The 12,691-nt window shown below is 58.1% G+C and overlaps 1 protein-coding gene across 5 annotated transcripts in view; it reads right to left on the bottom strand.

Moving 5' to 3' along the window:
* LHPP (phospholysine phosphohistidine inorganic pyrophosphate phosphatase) overlaps window positions 1-12,691 on the bottom strand; it is a 118,841-nt gene that overhangs the window by 55,656 nt on the left and 50,494 nt on the right. The window contains exon 7 of one of the 5 annotated variants that reach the window (XM_019424679.2): window positions 6,709-7,039. The exons of the other annotated variants lie outside the window; for them this stretch is intronic. Coding sequence (XP_019280224.1) covers window positions 6,877-7,039 — 163 coding nt within the window. The 3' untranslated portion in view covers window positions 6,709-6,876. Of the gene's footprint in view, window positions 1-6,708; window positions 7,040-12,691 lie in introns of those variants that run through there. 5 annotated transcript variants of the gene reach the window in all.

Below are 12,691 nucleotides of genomic sequence, written 5' to 3'. Positions count from 1 at the left end.
GGCCTCTGACTTGGTAGGTGGCTCCCTGGTTCCCGCCTCAACAGGGCCAGGGCCGGGGCTGTGGCTGCCTCTATAGGAGCTGGGCCCACTGGGAAAACAAAGACTCTTCTCCCTTCTTCTTGACTTGCCCTTCCCCAGCTCTTGTCGCTCTGGCAAACTCCCCTTTCACCCTCCAGAACAGCGCTCAGGCTCCACCTTTCCAGGGAGACCCCATCCACCCTCTGGGCTCACTCTGCGTCTGTGGGCTCAGCCCCCATGCCATCCAGCCCCAGAGAGAGAAACTGCCTGTTTTTACACTGGCTCCCTGCCCCGTGGACCGAAGGTTTCCGCAAAGCCAGGTTTTACTGTTCCTCTGGCAGGAGCAACACTCAGGGAGTGTTTGCAGGGTGACTGAACAACCTCTGGTCGGAGAAGCATTGCTTCCCACCACGGATGCCAGGATGACCCCTCACGGTTCCAGCCACCCACCCAGCAGACCCCCCCTTAAAAGTCTGACCATGAGAGGGGCGCCTGGGTGGCTCAGCCGGTTAAGGGTCTGACTTCAGCTCAGGTCATGATCTCACACTGACAGCTTGGAGCCTGGAGCCCTGGAGCCTGCTTCAGATTCTGTGTCTCCCTCTCTCTCTCTCTCTCTCTCTCTCTCTCTCTGCCTCTCCCTAGCTCGTGCATATGCACTTTCTCTCTCTCAAAATAAATAAACAAACAAACAAAATTAAAAAAAAAAAAAAAAGTCTGACCATGAGAAAGAACAATACATGTGGTATGATTCCCTTTACAGTAAGTTCCAGAACAGGCAATCTAATCTCTGCTTTGAGAGGTCATCAGGGTGGTGATTATCTCAGGGAACAAAGTGACTGGAAGAGACTCGGGGGCGGGGGTGGGGGGTGGGGGGTTGGGGGGACTGGTCACGTTCTGCTTACACAGGTGTGTTCGCTTAATAAAAATTTGTTAAGCTTTTTACCTAAGTTCTGTACACTATTCTGTATGTTACATGTCAATAACAAGCTTTAAAAATCTAAAAAGAATCCTGACCTCCGTAAACGGAACCCTGGCACAGAGGCTAACAGTAGCCAGGGGTGCGTGGAGGCCGCTCACCCCACCCCCATTAGTGCGGCCAATGCTGCAACTCACGGGTGCCAGTTTCCTGCCCTTTGCCCCTGCTGCCCACACCGGTGAGGGCACAAGGCCACCCCGTGAGGAGGGTAAATCCAGGGCTGGCTGTGCCCCACCAGCCTGGGCAGGGGTGAGGCAGGGAGGAGAGGGACTCACAAACCCTCCCCCAGGATCTCCACGGCCACCTGCCAGTACCCACTCATGGGACAGGTTTGTGGCCGTGGCTGCTAAAGCCCGTCACTCTCTGCCACGTGTCCTTCCCTCCGTGCCAGCAACTAGTCTGCTCCTGGTCTCCAGGGGCTCCGGGCCGGCAGGCATGTGGGGGTGGGAGGGGACACAATTCCTCCTACCCAGGGGTTCTAGAGAGGGGAGACAGGACGGGATGACAGGGCTTTCCCTGCACCCAGGGGACCAGGAGGAACATGCCTGACTCTGATCTCTGTCGCTCAAGTCAGCCCGGGGTAGAGGGCAGGGGGGGGCCTCCAGCCTGCCGTCCTGCCCTGGCTGGGCTGGCAGCTTCCCGAACAGGCTCCACCCCGGGGGAACTTGGCTGGGTCCCGGGGAGCTTGGCTGGGAGGCCAGGAGGCTGCAGTTCTGTGAGAGCACGACCACATCCCAGGGACAGGAGCACGCTCGGATGCGAGCGACTCTGAGTACGATCTTAAATCCAAAGCCAGGCTTCACGATTTAATTTAGTACAACTTTTTTTTTTTTTTAAGAAACAGGCAAAACAAAACACTAACTGTGATTCCCTGTGGGAGGTGGGATTATGGATTTTCCTCCTTGTGCTTTTCTGTATTTTCCTAAAAAGGTATGGATTTCTTTCACGATCAGAAAAATCCCATTAATTTTTTTAAAAAGAAAAAAAAAACACCACATTGGAGGCCTTATCAAAAACGTTACCCACCCCCCCCCCCCAATCCGAGGATTAATGGAGTTCTTCCAGGTAAAAATGGCTTTTCCGTGTGCCGCTGTGGGTGCTCCGGCCCAGACAGGCCCCACTAAACCCACCACACGGCAGATGAGAAACGCAAGACACACCCCAGCACGCGCTCAATACCAACAACTGAATTCGTGCTGGGAGCAGCTCTGGCAGCCGAGATGTTCCATCTTGAGGGAAAGGCCCTGAGCCCAGAAAGACACCCTGTTCCCAGGCTCCTAAGTCTCGGCCTCCCTGGGGCATCTCTGCTTCGTCCCACTGGCACGATGGCTCCCAGATGGGGTGTGCAGCCCCAGGTGTGGGCGACACGGCCTCAGGCTGGCCTGTGCCGGCAGAGGGCGTCCAGGACAGATGGTACCTCCCTCCGGCCACTCATGAACTCAGGTCACTGTGGGACTCTCAGTCCCTCTCTCCAGTCCCTGCATACAGAGGCCAGAGAAGTTCAGGCAACGCCAGAGCGGGCCTGATGCGGGAGGGCAGCTCCAATCTGTGAGATCCCATGAGAGTGGGAGCCCCCCGGGGAGCCCCTAGATGCCCCTCGACACCACGTGCCATGGACAGCCCCAGCCTGAGCACTCAGACTGGAAACAGAATGCCAGTGCCCACGAGCTGCTGTGTGCTCTCGGTGGGGAACCCAACTTTTCTGTGCCTCGGTTTCCCCAACTGTAAATGGGGATATATTAATACTCGCCTCCTCAGGCTGTTGTGATCATTATCTGTAAACACGTAAGTCAGCAAGTAAGTGGAAGTCACCCTGCGTCAGAGCCCCACCGATGGCCCCATTCAGAGTCACAGTACCTCCAGGCTGGCCCCAGCGGCAGACCCGGGCCCCAACTGCCTCCGGTTGTCCAGTCGGGTCTAATGAGGCACCAAGAGAAGGTTGGGAGGGCAAATGCATGACGATGGCCTTTGGTGACTCAGCCTCCGAGCCCACACGGGCTTCCACTTCCAGCAGTGTGGGCTGCAGGTGTATCTCAGGAGAGCCCCTCAAAGCCCCCTCGCTCCTTCCATCCATCGGGACGGGGACCAAGTGTGGACACAGGCTGCAGCCTGCTCTGCCACCAGGACACTCTGGCTCCAACTCTTGGGAGAGAAAAGAGCCCAGAACCTAGGACTGGGCTCAAGGGGACAAGAGAGAGGACAAGTGTCTTCTATAAGCTGCCAAGCACTTTGGCACAAGATCCACCGGTCTTGGGGCCTGTACCCGTGCAGCCCCTTGGGGCTGGGGGCCGCATCAGGGCCTGCCGGAGACGATGCGTGTGCTCCCCACAGCCGAGGCCCCTGCAGGCCCCAGGCGCCGAGCTGCACGGGAGCACCAGGAACCATGGCGGTTTTCCAGGCAGCCAGAGTGGGCAGCTGGGTGCGAGACGTCGGCCCCCACCAGCCCAAGGCCCTCTGCAAAATCCCCACTCAAACTGTGGAGAGCAGAACAGAGCCTGTGCTCAGGCTGCAGGCCCCTGCTTGGGTGGGAGACCCCCCAGCCTCGGGAGGCCGGTCGGCACAGGTGCACCCAGAGCATCTCCCCGGAAAAGGGCTCACACATCCACACCGGTACAGCAATGCCACGGAGTCGGTCAGGCCCGAGTGCCTGGAAGTCAAGTCCCTCCCTTCACAGTTATCCTGGGGCCCGAGTTCCCTCCAATAAAAATAACACTACCAGTATTCGCTGGGCACTCACTCCATGCCAGGAAACGTGCTGAATGCTTTCCGCAGAATACGCTGTTCTGTTCTCCCCGACCTGAGCATCGATCCTCTTAACATTCCCATTTTAAAGATATGGAAATTGAGGCCTGAAGTGACCGGAGCAGGATGGGAAGACGGACAAGTGGCTTTGACTGGAGATGCTTTGCTCCAGCGTCCCCAACCCGCACCCTGGGGATGGGGGGGCATTCTGGTTTCAAGATGGTCGCTGAGCCACAGGGAACAGTTGGGGGTGCTCTGCTTCGCCTCACGGGCGCCCCACAATTCCTCAGACCACGTGGCTCTCCCAGAAAGAGGTCACGCAGAACCGGTCTACACTAGAAGTCTGTCTGCCCAAGCGGCAGCAACAGTATTCTCCGATCCCACGAGGCTGAGCTAAAAATAACTCGATCCCGACAATATTTTGAGAAATAAAGTGCCTTGAAATGTCATGGGAGGTAGCACAAACTTCTCAGGAAGTGCTTCCTTCCTCCGCCACGCCTCTGTTGCAGGAATTGAGAGGCAACCAGGGCACGCACTGGTGAGCACACCCAGGCTCTAGGATGCAGTCAGCTTTCCAACAGCTGCAGGAGCCGGGCAAGTCAGAAGCCACTCGGAGGCTCACTTTTCTGTGAGATGGGGTGGGCGGAAAGGACCCGGAGAGTTCCCGAGGGTTCTCCTAGATGTGTGAGTCTCCGTGGAGTATCCGTCCCCATACCTTCACCGTCACTGGTGTCTTCCAGATCTGCACTGCCAGCCCTTCGTGGGCAGCCACGCGGTCCGGGGCAGACGTGCGTGGCCCTCTGTCTCAGGGGAGGGAGGCCTGTCCACCGTGTTCCCCTCGGCCAGGGGGGCTGAGGGGGGCTCGGAGCGGCAGTCTGCTCTCCCGAAGCTGCCGGGCGTGTGCAGACCAGGGCCTCGCAGCATCAGGCCTCTCTTTTCCTCACATCAAACATCCCACAGGGAGAAGAGAGGGCAACCGGGAGACGGCACTCTGGGAAGCAGAAGGGCAGTGGCAGGGCCGTGAGACCCACCGAGGCGAGACCTGCAGACCGCGGGAAAAGCGACAGCAAATGGCAGGGTGCTCGGCAGACCCCGCAGGGTGGGCCCAGCCCTCAGCGCCGGGGTGGAAGGCTTGGGGGGGGGGGGGTCACCTGGGAAGGGGGAACGGGAATGGCCCAGAAGGGGGCTCAGTCACAGCAGAGGACAAGGACTCTGCCAGGTCCTAAGAGGGTGTTTTCATCACCTGGGCCACACCCCCAATCTGAGCCCAACCTACACCCCATGTCTCTGCTCTGTGGCGGCTCACGCTTGGGGGTAGAAACCCACACACGCTTGTAACAGGGCAAAATAAAGCCCAGAGGCTTCTGTTTATGATGCAGTCTACATTACTCACCCCTGGCTGAGATCTCCCCGTCCCACCCCCGAGGCAGGAGGCACAGAAAGCAGGAAACGGGGAGCCCGGCTCTTAGGACCAACCCTCACGCTGGCCACCCGGCCCTCTGGCCTCAGTACCCATCTGTGAAATGGGGGCAGTGTGATGGATGAGATAAGGCGCAGGCATTATCCACAATGAGCGCAGCCTATAAACAGCACCTCGAGGCAGCCGTGCTGGGGCGCAAGAAAGAGTGGGGCTCACGCCAGCTGCTTCCGGCCTGGAGCGGGGCAGCCAGGCAGAAGGTGCCCTGGGAGGCCTGGTCTCCCCACCTCGCCTCTGCACGGCCTGCTCTGGGCGGGCATGCCCGCCGCCCACTCTCTGCAGCCCCGATTCACGCCTCCAGCCCGAGTCCCCACTTCCGGCAACAACGGGGAGCCCTGCCACATGGACAGAGAGTGCTAACCCCCAACACGTTCCTAGGCCCCCAGGAGATCCCCAAGCTCCGTGTTCCCAGCACCTCTCTCAGCAGCAAGGTGGAGGCAGAGACGGCAGGTGGGGAAACTGAGTCTGGGCAAGCTCGCCTGGGATTCCAAGCAGAGGCTCTGGAGTCAGACACACCTGGTTCGACTCCCAGGCTATTACTGTTTCTGATGCTCAAGTTTCTCATTTAAAACCCAGAAAACTGTGTTTACCCTGCAAGCTGGTTGCACAAAGGAGGAAAAGCCCCACTGCTTACACTTGGTAAGTGCTGGATTATTCTAAAAAGATGGCTACTGGGGTGCCTGGGTGGCTCAGTTGGTTAAGCATCCGACTCTTGATTTTGGCTTAGGTTATGATCTCACAGTTTGTGAGTTCGAGCCCTGCGTCAGACTCTGCGCTAACATCAAGGAGCCTGCTTAGGTCTGTGTCTCTCTCTCTCTCTCTCTCCCCCCCCCCCCATTCTCTCTGCCCCTCCCCACCCATGCTCTCTCTCTCTCTCTCAAAATAAATAAATAAACTTTATAAAGATGGCTATTAGCTTCATTACCTGAGCGATCAGGAGGCCTGAGCCATCACCTGGCGGTCCGTAGCAGAGGCAGGAGGCACAGTCCAGGCGCCCAGCCCCTCACAGCTCAGTCCATCCATCCCCCAGGAGCTAACGGACTACTGACAGCTTCCAACCTGACCCGCCAAGAGCCACTGTCCAAGCCGATCCTTGCCGAATCCGACCCCACCCTCCCGGCTCGGAGCGGCAACACAAGATCCGTTTTTCGATGCATCAGATTCCCAATGGTCTTCTGCCGAATGGGGGCCTGTCCTGCTTCCTGCCTGCCTTCAGAGAGTCCCTTCCACAGTGACACTGAAGCTCTCTGCTCCCCTCCCCTCCCCCAGCCCTGCCTGCCCTCAGCTCCCCCAGGCCTCGGCTTACAGAACCCCCCCGCCCCCCGCCGACCTGGGAGACTTGGACTTTGGCTGCAGGACAGCTGGTCTCCCTGGAGCTCTGGGGTCCCTCGGCCTGCCCACCACACACGGGTCGGGGAGCAGGGCTAGAGTGTTCTCAGGCCTGCAGAGAGGAGCTTGGACACTAGGAGGCGCTACTGAGCTTCCGTCCCGGGGCGGCAGGGAGGCAGGACAGGAATTTATTTGAAACTATTTCCTGTGGGGACACTGGTGCTTCCCCTCTACTGGTAGGTCCCAAACAGGTTAACCCCTTCCCCTCCTGGCTGACTCTGGCCAGAACAGGGCGGGGGATGACTTCCACACGCCACCTGGATCCTGCCAGCCCCTAGATACAGTCTCCACAACACCCGTGAGGCCTCCAGGGGGACGCTGGGGAGGGAGTCCAAGGAAGGCCGGGTCCATTCGGCTGTGAGGTGGGGCTGCACACAGGGGTGGGGTGGGCCCCTTCAGCCCCCGGCTCAATTCCTAGCCTGTCTCGGCCTCTGCACCTGTAAAAGGGAGGGTGGGGTGTGGACGGGATCTGAAGACAGTGCTCCTTGAAGCTTTCGAATGCTCGGAAGAAGCAGAACCCGTTGCCTCTGCCCAGTGGAATTCACAAGGAACCCCGATACAGACAAGACAGCTGGTCCGGCTGAACCAGGAGTAGGGCCTGGAAGCCCCACAGGGATCCCCCTAATTCTCCTGAGGGGCCAGAGCAGAACTGGGGCTTGGAGCCCCGACCTGAGGACCCTGAGCCACATTCTCTGCCCTGTGGCTCGGAGCTCCCTTGGCAGCTGTGAGTGGCTCCTCCTGGCACCAGCCCCCACCCAGCAGGACCTCACGGCACACGTCCCTGGTGGCCGACTTGACTGGACTGGAGCACCTGGGTGGCTCAGCCAGTTAAGCGTCCAGCTCTCGATTTAGGCTCGAGTCATGATCTCATGGTTCGTGAGATCGAGCCCCGAGTCAGGCTCTGTGCTCATAGCATGGAGCCTGCTTGGGATTCTCCCTCTCCCTCCCTCTCTGCTCCTCCCCTGCTGGCTCTCTCTCTCTCTCTCTCTCTCAAAATGAATTAATAAACATTAAAAAAATAAAAATAAAAATCCACCGGACTAACTTAAAACCATACAGAAACAAATGGAGAGACAGTAATCACAGGGAACCCTGCACATGGGGGACTAGGGGTTCAAAGGCCAGCTCTCACCAGCTCTGTGACCCCAGGCAAGTTACTCAACCGCTCGGAAATAAGAATAGTTAGCCATCCTCTGGGGGTATTATGCTAAGTGAAATAAGACAGTCAGAGAAAAGACAGATATCATACTTTCACTCACATGTGGAATTTGAGAAACTTAACAGAAGACTACGGGGAGGGGAAGGGAAAAAGATAGTTACAAACAGAGAGGGAGGGAGGCAAACCATAAGAGACTCTTAAATACAGAGAACAAACTGCGGGTTGATGGGAGGGGTGCGGGGCAAGGGAGGGGAAAATGGGTGGGCATCGAGGAGGGCACTTGGGATGAGCCCTGGGTGTTGTATGGAAGCAAAGAATTGTGGGAATCTACTCTGGAAGCCAAGAGCATACCGTATACAAGGTATGTTAGCTAACTTGACAATAAATTATATTACACAAGCAAAGAAAAGAACAGTTAACCATCCCACACAGCTGCTTTGAGAGTAAATGAACCAATTTCTGGTGCAGGGGGTCCCTTTTCTGCTGCGGCCAGTTTGTGTTTTCCCAACCACCTTAGGAAGAAGACACCTTACTTCACCACCCACAGTGAGGAAGCTAAAGCACAGAGAGGTTAGGTAACCAGCCCCTGGCGAAACAGCTGAGCTGGGATTCACAGCCCGGCAGGTCCCGGAACCTGTGTGCTTAACCACGAGGCTCCAAAGACCAGGGCACGCGAGAAAATACTCAGATTCTGGCAAAGTCTTAATTTGGAACTATTTTCAAGGCCTAACTACTGCTTTATTTATTTATTTAACGTTTATTTACTTTCGACAGAGAGAGAGAACATGAAAGGCAGAGGGGCAGAGAGAGAAGGAGACACGGAATCCGAAGCAGGCTCCATCCAGGCTCTGAGCCGTCAGCACAGAGCCCGACGCGGGGCTCGAACTCACAGAGTGTGATTTCGGGACCTGAGCCGAAGTCAGACGCTTAACCGACTGAGCCAACCCAGGCGCCCCGCCTAACTGCTACTTTATGCAGCCTGATCAATGAGCTCTTCCCAGCCCTATGTAAGCCAGAGCCAGAAGCCAGGGGAGACCTCCACTCAGGCGCCAGGGAGGGAGGGGACCGGGCTCATGGCAGGCTCACCTGCACCTCACGGCATCGTAAAACCCAGATGGAGCACAGAGAGCAGCCCGCGCGGGGTCACACGCCAGACATTCCATCCCTTGCCCACGGGCCGCGAAGCCCAGGCCCTTCCCCAGGCCCCCAGGCCCCCCTGCCCCTGGGCCAGGGTCGGTCGGGCTGAAAGGCGCCCACCTAGGCCTCCTGCCCTCGCCACTGCAGCCTCTGATGAGCCACTGCTGTCCCCTCCCTGCCATCAGCTCTCTTTACAACCCCACATACAGGACATGCAAAAAAAAAAAAAAAAAAAAAATGGAGAAAAGGCTCCGGTGCTGTGCTACAAAGACCCAGGCAGATCCCGCACCTGCCTCCACCTGCCTCCGGGGCGGGGGGGGACGATGATACAAGTCCCCCCGCAGTGGCCACCCAGCTGGCTCCACGAGGGGCATCTGCTCCTGAAACACGGGCGGCTGTACCGCGGACCTTTCTCCTGCAGCCCGCCCACCTCTCAGTCACGCGTTGGGGCCTTTAAGGGTTTCTTGCAGCGGCAGAAGGGCTCTGCTCTGGCCAGCCCGCCATCTCCAGGCTCCCATCCCGGGTCCCCTTGCATCCTCAGCCCCCACCCCCAAACTCCGTCATTCAGAGCCTGCAGAGCGGCCAGCCCTGTGCCCGCTCGGGGCGGGACACGACGCAGGGCAAACACGGTCCCTGCCGACCGGGTGATCCCCTGGGCGGCCACCCTCACCCTACATCCCTCACCCCCTGCGTTCTGCATCTCACAGAGTCCTCTTTGAGCACCCCTCCTCCCAGCCCCTCTGGACAAACACTCTGTGCCCGGCACCGGGCTGGGAACTCCTCCTCCTCGACACTGCTGAACACACAGCAGGTGCTTGCAAAGCTGAGCTGCCTCTCAGATGTGCTCCCGGTGGCAGCAGCAGGCAGCCGATGTGGGCCACGTCTCCTAGCACGGCGGTGAGGGCGGCGGAGAGCAGGTGCCCCAGTACGCTGGGGTAGAGCCTACTGCACTCGTGCTTTTTAAAGAAAAGCCAGCTTTTCCAATCGAGCGTCTCTCCCCCGAGGGAGGCTTGTGCCGGGCCATGCTGGCGGGCTGCCACAAGGCTACAAGCAGGAACAGAAATAAGCATGGCCGTACCCGGACTCTTCCCGCCCCGCCGTCCATGAGCACTGCCGTCCCCCCACACACGGGGAGGCCAAGAGCCGGTCTGCGAGAATGTCTTGGAAATCGGAGGACGTGGTCTCTAGGGGCGAATTTTCAAAGCGGTGCCGTGACTGTGATTCCACCCAGAGGTGGGGGCCTGGCTGGGCCTGCCCTCAGGAAGGCCCCAGAGTTCTGGAGGGTCGGGCCCGGCTGTGCTGTGCACACGTGTCATATCGCTGACCTATCCCCCCCACAGTTGGGTATTTATCGGGCTCCTCCTTTGTACCAAAGGGAGTACTTCCCCCTAAACCCTCATTTTACAGATGAGAAAACTGAGGCTCGGCGTTTCTTCCAGCTGGTAAGTGGCAGAGCCAGGACATGAGCCTGGGGCTCCCCTCTGTCTATTGTCTTCCACACTCAGCCTTCCAAGCAGCAGCCCAGGTGAGTGCCCGGAAGCCAAGGACAAATGGTCCCTTCTCCCACACGAACACGTACACGACAGGGCTAGGCTTTCATCCAGGCATAGGGACAACTGTGACAGACGAATGCCCTGGAATGGCCTTACTGGCTGGGGTGACCTTAGATGAGTCGGCTTCTTCCCCAGAAAACAGCAGACTTTCTCCGCCTACCCTGAGGCTCGGAAGGGGGCCCCAAACGTGAAAACGGCTGGGAAGCCGAAAGGCCCCTGCCAACGGAAGACGGTTGCTGCTCAGTTTCACAAATGCAGAGCGCCCAACATGTGCAAGGCATCGTGGGGAAAACAAAACTGGCAAAGACTCATCCCTTCACGTACCAAGCAGGGCGGGAGACGGCAGGGAGGCGGACGAGGCAGCGGAAGTCTGGGGTCTTCCCCCCCTTCCTTGTAGGAGTGTAGCCCGTGGCGCCTGGGCATGGGAAGGGGACCAGGGACCCAGGGGAGGGGGCCCTGGGGCAGCGGGCGGGCGAGGAGCAGGTACTCAGCAGCCGGGCAAGGTCAGGTTGGCGACATTCAGGGGGACTGAGCAAATACGTAAATGGAGAGAGAATAACGTAAAGCAGGCTTCTCCCTGTAGAAGGAAGGCACAAATGTGCAAAAGCGTAAGGCTGGGATGAGCCCTGTGGTGTCGGACTAGAATCAGAGGTACTGGTGTGAGTGTGCTGTTTCTGGTAGTACAGATTCACAGGTGCTGATGGGTGGACGTGTCAGTTTCAAGTGCGTGTGTCCTACTTCTGTCCGCTCAGAGGGTCTCAGAACAGCGACCCCCCCCCCCAGGCGTGGGAAGACCGCCTCGTGCCCTAGGGTTCCATTCTAAATATCACTCTCCACTAAAAGGAACCAGGGCTCCTTGAGAAATGGGCGGCTCCAGGGCTGACGCAAAGACAGAATATTATGAACCTGAAACATCTCTTTGTGCCAGAAAAGTAAGGAAGGGCTCGGAGAACAGTGGGGATGTGTCCAAAGGACTCAGCTGCCGCTAGCCACGTCGGGGACCACGTGAGCACCGGAATAAATGACAGGAGGAACAGATGATAACCCACTGAACTGAACAGAATTCCGCAAGTCCGCACGGGTATCAATAAACGGGGAGGGGAAAACATTCTTCTTTACGGTAGAATGCCGACATCAAGTGTAAGAACGAAAAATGCAATTACTTAGCAACCGTCACAGAAATAGTTAATTCAAGGAGCAGTAATAGACCTTAGAGACAACGGATAGAAGCAGGGTGAGGACTGGGATTGTACATCCTCCAGTCACCCCGCAAATCGTCATACCTCACAAAGGGGGAGAAAAGCCCATACCTTTGCATAAATTTATGGCGGTCCCCGTCTTAATCGGTCAACGTCAACACCACCGATACTGCTGGAGGCCTCCCGACAGGATGCGCCCAGAAGCACGCAGCACCACTTCTGGGATATTCTGGCCCAAAGGGCACAACGCAGGTCGTATCGCGGGGAAACATCAGATGAAGTGGGCGCCCCGTGATCCTCAAAGGTGTCAACGTCCCGAGAGCTGAGGCAAGGGCCAGCGAAGCAGTCTAGAAACAGGACCACACAGCTGCCTGCCCCCGGACCAGACGCTCCTCTCTACAAAGAACATCACGGATCTACCGGTGAAACCTCCCAGGTCCAGCCCTGGGAGACCAGTACGTGGAATTGTTTCTATTCTGGAAATCTCAGAAAAGGTTTGGAAACAAGGAGGCCGTGGGAAGCCCTGGCAGTGGCAGATGATTCTCCTGGAGGTGAGGTGTGTCTGGGGCACGACAGACAGGGCCCTGGGGTGAGGTCCAGCCTGGGCTCCAGCCTGCCATGGGGTGACCCCTGACCTGGAGACAGTCCCTCTGGGACTCTCAGCTCATCCTCATATGAAGCCAGGGGTCCCCTAAGGGCCCTTCCGTGTGGGAGGACCTGGGAGTTCCTTCACTAGGGAAGGCCTTGAAGGCAGGATTCAGGCAACTGAGGAAGGATATGGTAGGACAGGTGGTGGGGCACAGCACGAACGAAGGCTTAGGGGTGGGATGGGGCAGAAGGGGCTGGAGCGGCTCGAGGACCCCCAGGCCTGCTGCCCCAGTCGCAGCACAGACACCGGCTGCTGCAAGAGAAAATGGGGCATGCAGGCAGGTGTGGCCGGCATGTGGGCTGGGTGCGAGTGCATGTGGGTGTGCCAGCACGCCCATCCATGTGTGCTGCTCGAGGAGGCCTGGGTGTGAGTCGAGGGGGGGGGGGGGAGGG

This window comes from Panthera pardus, unplaced genomic scaffold (assembly GCF_024362965.1).
Source record: "Panthera pardus isolate Hobbes unplaced genomic scaffold, ASM2436296v1 HiC_scaffold_22, whole genome shotgun sequence".
Taxonomy (NCBI): Eukaryota; Metazoa; Chordata; class Mammalia; order Carnivora; family Felidae; genus Panthera; species Panthera pardus.
The sequence above is the reverse complement of the archived record's forward strand: the minus strand, read 5'-3'. Positions and strand labels throughout refer to the sequence as shown.